This window comes from Lissotriton vulgaris, chromosome 1_1, assembly GCF_964263255.1.
Source record: "Lissotriton vulgaris chromosome 1_1, aLisVul1.2, whole genome shotgun sequence".
In the NCBI taxonomy this organism is placed as follows: Eukaryota; Metazoa; Chordata; class Amphibia; order Caudata; family Salamandridae; genus Lissotriton; species Lissotriton vulgaris.
This window is the reverse complement of record NC_141685.1, coordinates 816,344,245-816,359,116: the sequence shown is the minus strand read 5'-3', so window position 1 is coordinate 816,359,116 and position 14,872 is coordinate 816,344,245. Positions and strand designations below refer to the sequence as shown.

Here is a 14,872-nt window from a genome sequence, read left to right as displayed (position 1 = left end):
TATTCAACACCTTCCCTAGTGTCCACGGGGACTGGAGTTAGAATAGTAAATTATACTTACCACTATCCAGCACCTCAAAGCGCTATGCGTTGTAATGGTATGCGTTGTAATGGTCGCGTTGTAATAGTAGGTAGTTGTAACGGTATGCGTTGTAACATGGTACATCCATATATTTCACCAACGTCTATACTTACCTGCTGGATAAAGACAGATGCATGGTAAATGCATGCATTGCAAGAAATGTGTGGTAAATGCCTGCATTGTAACATCGTACAATCCTCAACCCCAAATGAGAGATAGACTACATGCTGTTGGAGATGGTAATACAAAAGTGGAGGAAACCTGAAAGGGATATGTTCACAACAGACCCTGCCTGGGATCTCAAGGGCAGGCTTTCACAATGTACTGGGTCAGAAAGTTTATGTATGCATTTCAGTTTATTCCTCTACTTACTATGATGCAGTGCAAATTGAGAGAGCAATGTTAAGTAATTCTGGTGGCTCCTGCTTGGCCATGGCAGCATTGATACGTAGAGTTGTGGAACATGTCAGACCAAACAGATACATTTCAAACCAGATGTGCAAATATTGGTGAGAAGCAAGGGATAGATACTTCACCACAATCCTCAGTCCCTTCAATTGGCAGCCTGGTTCATCAAGACCTAAATATGAGCATGCCTAAACACTGTAGGAAATTACTTAGAGTGGTTAGAGTACCATTCACTTCTAAGACATATGCCTTAAAATGGAAACAGTATACTATGAGCAAGAATGAAGGAGTTCGACCCTGTTTATCTATTCCCTTGCCAGATATTACATTATGCCCTGAAACTAGCCAAATCAGCTTTTAGACATGCCACATTTAAAGTAGATCTGGCATCAGTTTCAAGAAATCTCTGAAGACCAGATAAGCCTACTTTGTTTTCAGCAAGGCTGATAAGAGTTAACAAAGGCTTTATTCAGATACGTTACTCTAAATTCAAGATTGTTACAATTTTATGAGCTCAACACGGTCTTAATAGTGCTAATTTGACCACCTTTTGAGCCATTCGAAGAGCTTATAGTCAAGCTTCTGCTTATCCTCTTTCATGGACAACAGCGATTTATTATTTATTTGAAATAACATCTTTTTGGAGAGTAAGTGAATTACAAGCACGCCAGCACCGACAGCTCCCAGCAACTGACATGGAATGAGAAGAGCTTTCTATTGTACATAAGCATTACAAACCCCCCACGTTCTGGCCACAATTCGTACTGACCGTTACACCTACCTTGTAAGGAACCATATTTGTGATTCATAAAGGACAAGGTGTCTTTAGCCATCAATCCTAGGTAAATCTGAATCCGTATACATCTTTCCAAATATATTCTTGAAAAACCCTGCCACTCTAGCAAAGATGACACTTAATTCACTAGACATTAAAAGATGTCTCTGGTTTTATTTTTAAAAGACATAATTTTCGTTAGAAGAAACAGCTTTTCCCTGCGTTTGGCTCTTCAAATAAGGGTAGACCTTTAGCAAAACAGTATCTAGCCAGATGAATTGACTCACGCATAACAGTTTATCACCCCCGGTAAACAGACCGGGTTATGGAAATGGTAATGCTTATTCAACAAGAATTGCAGCTGCGCTTAAGTAACTCTATTCATTTCTCCTCTTCTATTCCTGACTGGTAGTATTGGCTTGCCACAAGCTCCCACCCACACCTGTATTGCAATTTGCTTCACAAATTAGTTTTTTGTCTACCTTAAGTCTCATCTGATGCCATGGAATAATTCAGTTTATTAGTACAGTGACAAGATTCCTCTGACATCTTTTCATTTAATTTTGAGAGAGAAATAGAACTTTAAATCAGGGCTTAGAACATGTTTCCAGCTGTCTTGTCGCTACGGAATGGTGGTTTCAGACACTCTTGACTCAGATGGCATCTTGAAACCACCACAGTGTTTTTTCTAAACAAGGACAATAGATGTGGGTAGTGCAGTAGGGTGGAAATAATCTCATCTTGTTTTCAGTCAGGCATATGGATGCAAACTGCTGACAATTGTTTTCGGCTTATATTCCTGGTAGGAAAAATGTGATGACAATATTTCTTAAGAATTGTGTGCTCCATACAAGTGGGATGTCAGTTGGAAAGTTCTAATTATTGTCTTCAGTAATTCAAAGATAGAACGTTTTGTTATGGAATTCAGTAATTGGTGTTTTTTATTTTTCACCCTATCCTGGAATGTAAAACAATTCACAAGAGATTCTAGTCTCCTAGACTAGTTGGTGAAATCTTATTTTTTCACTGTTTTGCGTAATTTATCAAAATGTTATGACGTTAAACAGGTGCTCCAACTTCAGGTAAAATTATTTGTTTTTCTTTGGTCTTGCCAAATTTGGATCATGTAATTCCTACTCCTCCACCATAGCAAAGGGAGAATTGTCAGTGTTCAAACAATGCGTTGACATGGCAAACCTTTGTAGGGCAGGAACTAGGCTCTTTCCTCATCTTCTATGTAAGATGAGCATTCGTTTTCCAGAGGATTAGTAAATCCTGTGAAGTTTTGAAGAATATTATGCAGGCCATATGATTATCTGCAACAGGAGCTCAAGAATGTCATACTGAAATTCCTGCTTAATGTTTCTGTTCATCAAAGAGCTTAGAGATTTTGAAGTCATTATGGGGATGTCAAATAAGTCACAAGTGTGAAAGTGCGCAAAAGCTAACAGTGATTGGGGTCAGTTGGTCTTCATGTTACTCTATACACATTTAGTAAAACTCATAACTGTTTTTCCTTGTATTTTACACCCATGTATACTGTTGAACTGATATTATCTGTTTCAATAAACAGTATATGTTTCATTATTGGAATTTTAATTTGGATGTGCTTGTTTTCAATATTTTCATTAAGCTGCAAGTTATTGCCACTCTGTTCTGGAGCTCGTTAATTCATATTCTTTTCTCAAAAATCTGCTTTTAAATGAAGACTGTCCGGCTTGTTTAACAAGATTTTTAATCCGTCATAAAACATCCTATTTGGCCCCCAATTAAAAGGATGCAGTTGTTGCGTTTCTTTGGGCATTCTTCCAGAAGTGGGCAAGTTAAGACTTTCTCCTTCCTGAAAATATGCTTTTTACAGCTGTTTATATATCAGTTTGAGGACCGCTCCCAAACTTGGGTTCGTTATGGAACATACACCTTCCTGTTTATGACCGCACCCTACCTTTTCTAGTCGAGCCATTTATACTGTGCTTTTGAACTAGTCTTGCAACCTTTATTTACGCATAGTCTTAGAGTAAGCTAAATCAAGTGCCACATGCTGTTTCCTTTGGCCAAAAAAATGATCTGTTATGTTTAAGAATTGGGTCTGTTTTCTCTGTTTCATTTGTGTGCTCCAGACAGTGTCTTGAAGAAAATGTCTAAAATACATAAAAATATTTATTTTGAACAACCAAATGAGGCAAGTATTGTCTACCAAGAATGGATTCAGCAGGACCTTATCAGTCTGAAATGTGATGTTATTGTAGTGTTACCTAGAGCAGTGGTACATTATTGACGTGTTGTTGATGCTAGTACATTCTAAACATTCTGTTTTTAGCTAAAGGTTTCGCTTTACCACCATGAGGAGACAAATAATTCGGAAATGGGTTTGCTAAATGGTCTCTTTTTTGTGATATTAAATTAAATACAAGGGCATGGATTGGTAATTTACATTAACTTGTTTTCCTTCTTTTAAATTACAGACAAGTGAGTACACTGAGCTGGACGATAGTAACTTTGACTGGTCGTGTCCGAACACTCAGATCCTATTTCCAAACGACCCAATGTATGCTCAGAGTATCCGTGAGCCTCTGAAAAATGTGGTGGACAGCAATTGTCCTCGTGTTGCCACCAGAGTGTAAGATATAAAATAGTTTTTCTTCTATAAAAAGCCAAATGAATAATATTGAGAGCAGTTAGACATTGTTCATGCTTGCACTCAACTGATAAGAGGGGTTTTCTGGGTGACCTACAACAAGCCGTAAACTTTCAATGAAACGCAATCATAAAGTCTATAGTTGAATCCCAAATGAGATGCAGTAAGAATGTTGCATACTTTCTGAAATGTTTTTTTCCAGGTGCAGCGAGAGAATCAAATGAGGGTCCATAGGTGGTTTTTCCCATGCAATGCCCCCATCATGCACATCCATTTTTAGAACTGTTATTGAAATATAGTTTCAGACCTAAATCTGCCTTTTGTTGACATGCATGAAACTGAAAGGCGGAGACCACGTCATAAAAAGTAGTAAATAGGTAATTTAGTATCTTAATGTTCCTTCTGTATTGCCATTTTCAGATTTTCTGTAATTTTCAATTTTGATAATCCATAATTTAACAGTGGTTAGTTCAGCAAATACGTGTTTCCTTATGCATTTACAGCCTTGAAGTGCAAAGTACATACTAGACTATTAGTCTCCAGAATTCTCACTTTCTCATGTCAATGTGTTTGCACCAAAAAAGTATTTCCATTATAGGACTTGAACAACACATCTTTTTCTCCACATCCTTCAGAAAAACAGGAACTCTCTTCTGCAGATCAAACATTACGTTAAATATTTTACTTACCTATTTTGCTGTCAAATATGATTTTAACTTTTTCTATTAAATGCTAATTTTAGATAGCAGAAAACTAATTTTTTAAACTTTTTCCTCTGGTTTTACCTTTAGTTAGGGCTAGCTCCTAATTTTTATATTTTGGAGAAAAAGTGTGACATTTCATATACATGACTATACTCTTTCCTGCTTGTTTCAGAGAGGAGAGTTCCGGTGGTGGACTCCAGCCTCCTCTGAGAGCCAGGGACTTCATGGCCAGTAACACACAGCACTTGGACATCCTGAGGAAGATGGGGGTCAGTTTGATTCACCTCAAGGATGGCAGAGTACAGTTGGTACAGCATGCCAACCAGGTAAGGCCGTAGAATGTCTAACATTTGTACCATTAAAGATATCCCATGTAAGCAATTTAATTCATAAAGCAAATACTTCCCACGTTTCTTTGTTTTAAAGTCTGTTATCCTTTAGACTTTCCAATTGCATTTTCTATCAGTATTTTTGTTCCTTTTGTACATGAACTCTCATGTGGAGTGCTTTGGAACCCTCTTTATTACGATGTATGTACTGAACAAAAACGTCATGTAAATTTGATACCTATGTTTTCTCAAACATAATGTATTGATTTTTTTATGTGTAGTTTGAACAATACACAAATAATATCAGTAAGGAGTGATCCTTTTATGTCACAGCTGAGACTAAGGTGTTTATTTCTAAATCATTGTTAGAAAGGAGTTTCTGTTACTTGTCAAGGCCTAATATACATTCAACTGTTCATACTTATTGTAGAACATTAAACATAACAAATTGTACTTCACCAGGGGATCGTGACTAATACTCGTTAACCTGTCCACGTGCAAGATCCCTTATGACTATCACGGATCCTGTAGTGTGAGTGTGTGTGTGTGTGTGTGTGCGTGTGTGCGTGTGTGCGCGTGTGTGTGTGTGTGTGTGTGTGTGTGTAGATGCACACATGCTCTGCAGGACTCCACCTTACTCACCAATATCCCACGCTTACACAGAACCAGATTAGGAGGACGAGAATTCTCTTACATTGCTCCGAAAGCGTGGAACGACCTCCATTTCCACATTAGAGCCACCTCCTTTCTTTTTGAATTCCGCCAGAAGCCGAAGACCTGGCTTTTAAATTAACCAACCTACCATAGATCAGGCTAGGCTCATACACCTACTGAGCGATAAGATACCCTTGCGGCTGATAGTGCGCTTTACAAGTACACATAACAACATATATGAATATATAGTGAGGACCATTGGATTTATATGATTCTGTGATTGTGTTAACTGCATAATTATGAATCTTCAATATTTACACATAATCTGTTGCAGCCTTTTCAAATTTCACAAAAATGCTATTTTTAGCTGAATTAGGTGAAGGTAATATTGGCAGAGAATGTGGCACATAATTTGTCTTTTGCAGCATAATTTATATGACCCTACTGCATCAATTAGATTGCCAGTCAGTCAAAGCTTTTATTTCGGTTAAAAACCATAAAAAGACAATTTACAAATTCCATATTCTAGTTTAAAAAAAAAAAGAGTTAAAAGCTATTTAAAAACATCACAATAGAAACTGTGCCGCAAAATGTACAAGACCGGAAAAAATACAAAGCAATACACCCATCTCATAATAACAAACAATGGATAAAAAATAGGGCCCCACATAGTGGGTACCTTTACCAAGATCAGGGAGAAAAACCCTTAGCTATTAAGCAATGGTTTTGGACTTCTTTTTAGAATTGCACATCTAGTGTACCACATGGATATAAGAAACCTTGATGTTGCAAATACTGCCAAGGCCGTAGTGTCCGTTCTTAGGATTCTCAGTACTGCCCTAAAGTCTCTAAGACCCCTGGACCTGCAGAACTGAACTATCCATTTGGCCCTCGTGCCGCGGTACGAGGGGCCGAAGAGCAGAACGTGCTGATCTGTCTCCTCTGCAGCCGGAGCCATGCCTGAATTGGATGTACAGCTTCTTGGCCAGCGAGGGCTGGATATCATCCAAGAATTTCTCGAATCCTGGGAGTACCTTGTGATCAAGAAAGTACTCTGTCAGCCTGCCCAGTGATTGATTTGTAATTATACTAGCATGGCAATGTTGCTTTAAGGCCAGATTCAAAGATTTTTTAGAAATCTGGGTGCATGCCGCCTCTGGGGACGTCCACAGATCCCCCATTCCAAGTGCTAGAGTAAGATGTTTAATATAACTCAGCCATGGGATCTTTCCCGCTCCACTTACAGACAGGAGGTCACGTAAGTCCTTTCTGTAGCTCCCTAGTTCTGGGGTGGCCCATAGCCTTCTCCAGTATAGGAGTGGACTGTTCGAAATAATATCCTGTATGGGGACTAATCCCAAATCGAACCTTAGGGGAATTAAGGGAGTACTAATGGGGAGTCGCAGGATCCGTCTGATGAAGCTATTCTCCGTAAGGGAAAGTGAGGGTGTGTTAACGTGCCCCCAGAGGTCCGCCCCGTAGGTCGCGCCCCCTCGTGCCTGTACTTTATATATCTCAACCGGCGGACCCACTAGTTTCTGAGATGTATTATTAACATTTTTTAAAATACCACCGAGGATTGTGATAGTTTCAGGTTCGCCCTGGCAACATGTGAGGACCAATCCATCTTATCATTGAGGGTGACCCCCAAGTAGTCAAATGTTGACACCCGGTCCAGGGGCAGTCCATCCATAAGAGGATGGGGGCAGTTTGATTTTTTTTTTAAGATTGTACACCATATACTTGGTTTTGGAAACATTGATCTCTAAGTCCCTCGTCCTACAGAAATCACAAAAAGCCTCCAATGTTCGCTGAATACCCCCAAAAGATTTTGATAATAGGAGGGTATCATCCGCGAACATTAGTGCTGGTATCTTCCGTCCTACCAGGCAGGGGGAGTCCAAGTCTCTAGTCCCTGCCAGATGTGCGATCAGCCCATTGAGATATAGGGAAAAGAGCGTGGGGGCTAGAATGCACCCCTGTCTTACGCCTTTGTCAACAGGGAACGGGGCCGTCAGCTCCCCACCTTTTCCAAACCTGACCCTGGCGTAATTACCCTTGTGCATCCTTCTAAAGAGGTCGCACAAGTAGGCCGGGGCACTTAACTCCAAAAGCAGGGCCCAAAGCTTGTCCCTATTGACGAGATCGAATGCGGGCCTAAGGTCCACAAAGATCAAAAACAAACTACCGGCCCCTAAAACAACTGTCCTCCAGTAAATAAGCTTGAGCCTGAACAGTTGGTCGATCGTTGATACTCCTGCCCGAAATCCTGCCTGCAGGGAAGTTAAGATGTGGTGGTCATCCATCCAATTCTGCAATCTGAACAGTAAGACTCGAGCGAAGATCTTCTGCAATACGTCGATCAAAGTGATGGGTCGGTAGTTTGCCGGGTCAAGGGGGGAAGCCTTTTTATAAATGGGGATAATTTCCGCACCCAACCATGTACGGTGAATATCCAAACCCTGCATGATGGCATTGAACAAGACACAGACCCTTTTTTCAGACCGTTAAAGGTCACCAGGGATTCTGTCCAGACCTGGAGCTTTCCAGGCGGCCAGGCTTTTTAGTGCTGCATTTACTTCCAACAAAGTGCACGGGTAGATAACTTGGGTTATGCCCCTCGAGGGCTCAAGAGCCAGTGGTCTCATTAATTCCAATACAGCAACTGGCTCAATTGGAGGAGATAGCGAATATCGGGGTTTAAAGTGGGCAAGCCACGTGTCCTCACTAAGACTGGGTGATATGGCTAACTTCTCTCTCACCAATCCCCCCCCCCCCCTACCAGAATCCAGAAGGATCTATAGTCCCGGGTAGCAAGGGCCCTGCTGACCTTATCCCACCTGTCCGCCTCCCAGTCAGATTTGGCCTCTGTAACTAAATTATTATAGTTTAGTCGAGCCTTCCTGATCCGACCGGGTGACCCCATTTTAACCTCCTTTACTAGGATATTTTTTGCCTCCCTGCAGTTTTTGTTGTACCAGTGTTGTTCGTTCTTCCGGGCCCCGGGCCTACTTGGCTTGGAGGTATAAAAGTATCCTACCAGTGCCGCAACAAGCTCATTATGGATACGTTGGAAGCCCAGAAGACTCGATGGGTCTAAATTAGTCCCTATCAGGTCACTAGCCGCCAATAGAGCCCCTGCTACATGGTTTAAGATTTCGGCTAACATATCTGGGGCTAGTGCTACCTTCGCCCAACCAATTCGTCTACCTCCCGCCTTTTGCAGATAATTCTCGTTTTGGGAGGGGTCCACTATCTTCTGTGTAGTATGTGCGCCTAGATGGATATTCAGTTCCAACGTTAGGAGGTTATGGTCGCTCTCGACCCGGGGGATTACCCTGAACGTTTTTACTTTTACCCAATATTCTACGTTGACCAGAATATAGTCTATTGTGGTGCTTCTGTCTAGTCTATTAAAGGTGTGAACACCTGGTATATCTGGTAGCAGTCTACCATTACATGCCCTAAGGGAATTGGATACAACCAAATTATTGATTGCAAGGGCTAATGGGGATAAATGCTTTGTTGGATGCATATGGCATTCAGGGATTAACCAAGTCTCGTCGGACGTGACCCAAGGGATCCCACATAGTGTCTCAAAATAAGAATTAAAATCTGCACCTATCACCTTGTTATAGGAGGGTGGGAAAGATGAGAGAAGTGCCGCCAGGGCCTCTAAAGTTGACAGTCCCAGCTTGAGTGGGGTTGGACGTAAATAAATATTGATCACGGCCTCCACCGAAGTGTCCTTGAGTGTAAGAAGGATACATAGAATGTCCAAGCTATGGGTCTCAACTATCTTGACCGAGCACCCCAGGTGCACTGCTACCCAAGTGCATAATCCTCCTGATGGTCTTCCCCTGGGACCCTGCACTGCCGGTGTGTGATAGGACACGAATCCTACCCTACATGGGGTGGACAAGAGCCAGGTTTCCTGAAATAGGCATATATCGTAACCATCTATCAGGTCCCCCCACTCCGGTATCGACAATTTTCCCCCCAGCCCTGCAACTTTGCAGGACCCAATCAAGGAAGAGCTGTGGGATCCCTGATCAACAGTAGATTCCGGGGGTAAGTCGGGGGAGGGGGGGGGGGAGGACGCCCCCGAGAAACACCCGGGTCCCGACCACTCCTGAAGGCATTCAGGCTCGTTGGTGGGCATGGGGATAAAGAGCTGACCTCTCTGGGGCACTGACTTAGATCCTCAGACCCTATTTTGCTACTAGAATCTCCCTCACTCAACTTATCCAGGGGATTGTTGGCCATAGTATTGTCATCCCCCTGTGATATTAGCCAGTCTACTTAGCACAGGGCCCTATATCTATTGGCCACTGGCACATTATACTCCAAACCGTAACCACCTAAATGGAAAGAGGGTTGGGCCATGGTCTGTGGGTAAAAATACCCGAAGTGGTGGGTGCAAATATTGCTCATGTTTTCCAGCCCACCATTGCCTAGGATGTGTTTGACCACCTCAGTGTCCCTAAAGTTAATAATTACACAGTCACCTCCTATGTCCTTGTGTCTGGTGCCCAAGCCAGCTGACTCTGCGTGCAAATAAAATATCCCCCTGCCCCAGACCTACTATTGGTCTATGTTGATTTAGCCAAAATATGATTTTATTTTTTAGCTCTGGGTAGGATTCAGTACAGTTTGCTTCCAGGGGTGGAACTCCCGTCAGCACCACCACGTATGGCATAGCCTTGGGCGGAAGCTGCGGGCGGGGAGTAGGTTTTGATAAGCTCTCTTTCTGTTGTTTCTGTGTGGCAGTGGGCACAGGTTTACCATCAGCACATGTCTGTGTCACAGGTGCTGCCAGGGGTGGGGGTGGTGCGCATGTTGGTGGAACATTGGCTTTAAGTGCTTTAGAAGGACAAGGAGTGCCTACAGATCTATTTGTAGCACTAGTAGGTTTCTGCACAACTACATTGGCCATAACCTGTGGTTGTTCAGTTATTTTTGCGGGGGTACCGCCCACCAAACCCGTAGCTGCGGGAGTGCCTGATGTAGATGCTATACCCTCTCCCATAACGTGGTTCCCCTGTGGGCTAGCTCGTTGCGATTTCCCTGGGCATTTGTTAGTAACAAGAGAGAGAATTCTATCTAGTCTTGATGTTAGGAGTTTTACATAGGAGCTAATTACTTGTTCTATGTAAGCTTGCAGGTCAATCATCAGATGTGTGACCCAAAGAGGTGGTGCAGAGGAGGTGCGAGGGGGAGGTGGCTTGGACTGTGCTCTCGTGGGGATTGGCAATTGTCGTGGAGGCGTCATCTTCTACTCGTGGAAGGACTAATACAGGGGTTGAAGATAGGCGCCTTTCCCTATCTTCAATCGCTGTTGCCACTGCCCCTATGGTTTTCTTAAGCATTAGGTCAATTGCTGTTAAGGTCGGTAGTGGCTGGGTCGTAGCGACTTGTTGCCTAGTTCTAGGTCGTGGAAGGGAGGGATTAGTAAGTTTCCCCATGTTGGACATAGCTCAGAGCAAAAATACCTCAAAACACTTTTTTACTCCACGGAGGTACGAGATAAAAAAGGGGGTATAGCCTAAATCAAAGACCCCCTTATCTGGTTAAAATTTAAGCTTGACTGTTAAGAACAGGGCCCAGTATTAACGGGACCCAATAGTACTACAAATAATGTACAATTGCCTTACGGTTATATTAAGACAAAAACTCATATAAACAACTAAATTTTCAATGGCTTTAAGTCTTACAGTATTTAGAAAATGTCAAGAGGGTGGCCCAACCCAGCCACGTCCTGCCCTGGACTGCCACAGACTGTCCCGCCCTTGTCCCGGGCTTCTCCCGGCGCTCTCCCGCGCGGCGAGAGGCGTTCCTCTCTTTTTTTAGGCGCCTCCGGGCGCAGTGCTGGCATCAGGGGTGCGACTTAGCCACCGGGGCACCTGGGTGTTGTAGTTTTGGGCACCCCGCGGTAGCTGCAGGCTGCGAAGCGATGACCGGTACAGCCGTCCCCCTCATGGCGTCTTCTGGAGCCCGCTGACACCAAGGACAGGTAAGCCATTGCCCTCATGGCAGGATAGGTGAAAAATGAGCTTCCCAATGAGCGCTCAGCGCTCCTCTCTTTTCAGGCGCCTCCGGGCGCAGTGCTGGCGTCAGGGACGCGACTTAGCCGCCGGGGCACCTGGGTTGGGTGTTGTAGTTTTGGGCCCCCGCGGTAGCTGCAGGCTGCGATGCGATGACCGGTACAGCCGTTCCCCTCACGGCGTCTTCTGGAGCCCGCTGACACCAAGGATAGGTAAGCCGTTGCCCTAACGGCAGGGTAGGTGAGATTGCCTTGACACACAATCCTAGCGACCTTGGCTATGGTAAAGCACTGAAGAATGGTTTTGTGCTGTGATTATAATGATATGTGTATTTGACAAAGCTTCATGAAATACTTCTCATAGTGCACGGTTCCCTGTGAAATATGGGTTTTATAGCACTCTATTAAGTGCATAAAAACACCTAAGTATGTCCTATATAGTGAACTGTTTGGCAGGAAAAGGCAAAGCATCTGGGACAGAAGATCTGGTCAATGCTTAGGGCCCATTCCTGAGTTCAGCCTGAATAGGCATCAACCTTTGTGTCTGGCTCCTCCATCAGACACTTCTTGACCCCAAGAGCCTCCTTTGACACTGAGTAAGCCTCGTCTGAGGGTGAAGAACGTTGCCGCCCGCCGATGCCCCTTTGGCCCTGAGGCAGCAACAATCAAGCTTCAGATCCAAAATCCATACCACCATTAGCACTCATACTTTGAGCGTCTTGTGTCTGTAAAAGGCAACAACCTGTGGGAGGTCTATAATGTTGAACCCACTGATGAGCCAGATCTTCACCACACAAATGCCTCTACACCTGATGACACCATTGCATATCACGCACTAATACAATCGGCCTCCCAACACCACAAGGTGAAGAGCTACATGATGGCTGAAGAAGATGATTTTCCTTGCAGAAACCCTGTCAAAAACCGAAAGATTGGTACAGTACTTTTCCATGCTCAGGGCGTAGTGAAAACTGCTACCAAAATGTCCAGGAGTCTCTGAAAGTCAAACTCGTCATCCCAGGAAGGAAAAAAAAGTTAAAGCGGTTTGGTAACCCAGTCTCCGGGGGTAAAGGGGGGTTCGGAACAAGACCGCAATAAACTTACACCCACAGCGGCTGGGTGCAGAGTGCCAACACAGCGTCAAGGGCCCAATGCAAACTAGTGGGGGAGATCTGTCTTGAAGAAAGGCTCAGGCCAGGAGACCAGAAGAAAACCCACAGCTGTCCAGGAAATTGGAGATGCTAGAAGACTTAAGGACACCATTGATCGGGCTCACCAAGGCTCAGGGGCTTCGGTGCAGGGGTGTCCTTGGGCGTCGAAAAAGTGTGATTGGGCAGGTCGTGATCAGGGAGAGTATTCGAGTTGAGGCTGCAGACGTCTAGGTGAAGTCCGGCAGGGGTCTGTCCACGGTGGACTCTTGCTCAGAAGCACTGGTGAACCTTCACTGGTGGGTCACTTGGACTTGGGCCATGGGTGTCTGGTGCAGAGATGGGTCCGGCTGTGGTTTTTGCAGTTCTTTTGGGCAGAGTTCTTTGTTCTTCAAAGTTGGTTTATTCTGCACAGTTCCGCTGTCCACAGGAGATCTTTGTCGAAGGCAGGCAGTCCTCCCAAGGCTTTGGAGGTCGATGGGCTGCAGGACGTGTCGTCTTTTGGTGCAAGATAGTCGATGGCTGCAGACAGGCCTGTAAGGCTAGGGCCAAGTTAGTTGGTGTCTGGAGTCTTCTATGCTGGTGCGACACTGTGTGTCTGGCTCTTCCTAGGTTGTTAGAAATCTGATTTCTGGCTCTGGGGGTGCCAACTAAATACTAGATTTAGTGGCTGTACAGGGGAGTGACAGGTAGGGACCAAAGGGTCTCTCACCTGGGGTGTCTACACCCACTATTATGCCACCCTCCTGTGGGGGAGCATTGCCCTTGCCCTGATTTGGTCCTACCATCTTCAAGATGATTGGCAATGAAAAATGTTCTTCACTTTTCCTCCAGCACCTGAGAGGTGGAGTTGGCAATAGGGGCACACCCGTTATCAATGAGGTTTTCCTGCCAGTTCTCCCGCCAAAAGTGGGGTTGGGAGCTGCCATCTGCTTCTAGCCGCAGAGGCTGGGGTCGCATTGCAAAGGCAGCAATGCCTTTGAAGCTTCCCTCTTGAGCTCTGTGCTCATCCTGGGGAAGGAAGTGTGATACCTCTGCCCAGGGTGTGCTTTGTTTCTGGCCTCAGAGAGCAGTGGCTCTCAACCTAGGGGTCTAGTAACCTGTGTAGTTGTGGCAGGCTGCCTAAAGCCAGTCAGAGACCACACCAGGGTTGGTAGGTTGGGGGCACCTCTGAGGTGCCCTCTGGGTACATGTTTAAATAAATCCCACACTGGCATCAGTGTGGGTTTATTCAGAGGAGTTGTTTGGTAGCAAACACTCTTTCAGTAAAGCCATCATGGTTCTGGGGAACTAGAGTTGTCAAGTTTCCAGCCCATGTACTCTCTGTGACTTCACTGGCACGTACATTATTAAAAATAGACTTAAATGTTGGTGGGGAATATCAACTCATGCAGATATGCCCACACCTGAAATATAGTGCACCATGCCCCAGGGCTTGTAAGGGATGCAAGAGGCGCGACTTACCTGTACTTTAGGCAGTACTGCCTGTGTGCCATGTCCACGTTCTTGTTTTTCTCTGCACCAAGGCATGCAGGCTGCAATGGCAGTTTGCAGGGCCTAGGTACCATTTACTAGGGACTACAAGGGGAAACGAGGGGATGGGGGGGGTCTGAAGTGCCAAACGTGGTGCAGTTTTAGGAAAGGCGCTCTGGCACAGGAGACCTGGTTTACGGAGACCCTGTGCACTTTCAATCCAAATCACATCATTTTCTACATGAAAAGTAGGCGGCTAACCATGGCGAAAGAGGCACTTTCTGTCAAGTTGTGTTTTTTCTTTCTATATCTAGACGACTGGGTGATCAAGAGCATCAGACTGCAACAATGCCTAGCACACACCCAGCGCTGTACTTACTCCACATGTTAGTGTTCACTAACAAAGTCACCTTTAGCCCCTACAGATCCAGCCCTTCTTGTGGCATCCTACACAGTGTCACTGAGAATTAATACCCTGACCAAGAGGGTGATGACATTGTAAAAGCTGCTGCCTCACTTTTTGGTGAGGACATCCTCTTACTGAAAGGATGGTAATAAAGTAGTTGGGATCATGACTTCATGCATTGCCATACTGTTGTCAGGCTGCATATTGCCCACT

At 44.5% G+C, this 14,872-nt stretch overlaps 1 protein-coding gene across 1 annotated transcript in view; it reads left to right on the top strand.

Moving 5' to 3' along the window:
• The window catches only part of EDEM3 (ER degradation enhancing alpha-mannosidase like protein 3), a 570,354-nt gene that overhangs the window by 402,301 nt on the left and 153,181 nt on the right, over positions 1 to 14,872 (top strand). Inside the window, exons 15-16 of the mRNA XM_086957104.1 lie at positions 3,730 to 3,884; positions 4,779 to 4,932. Coding sequence (XP_086813230.1) covers positions 3,730 to 3,884; positions 4,779 to 4,932 — 309 coding nt within the window. The remainder of the gene's footprint in view (positions 1 to 3,729; positions 3,885 to 4,778; positions 4,933 to 14,872) is intronic.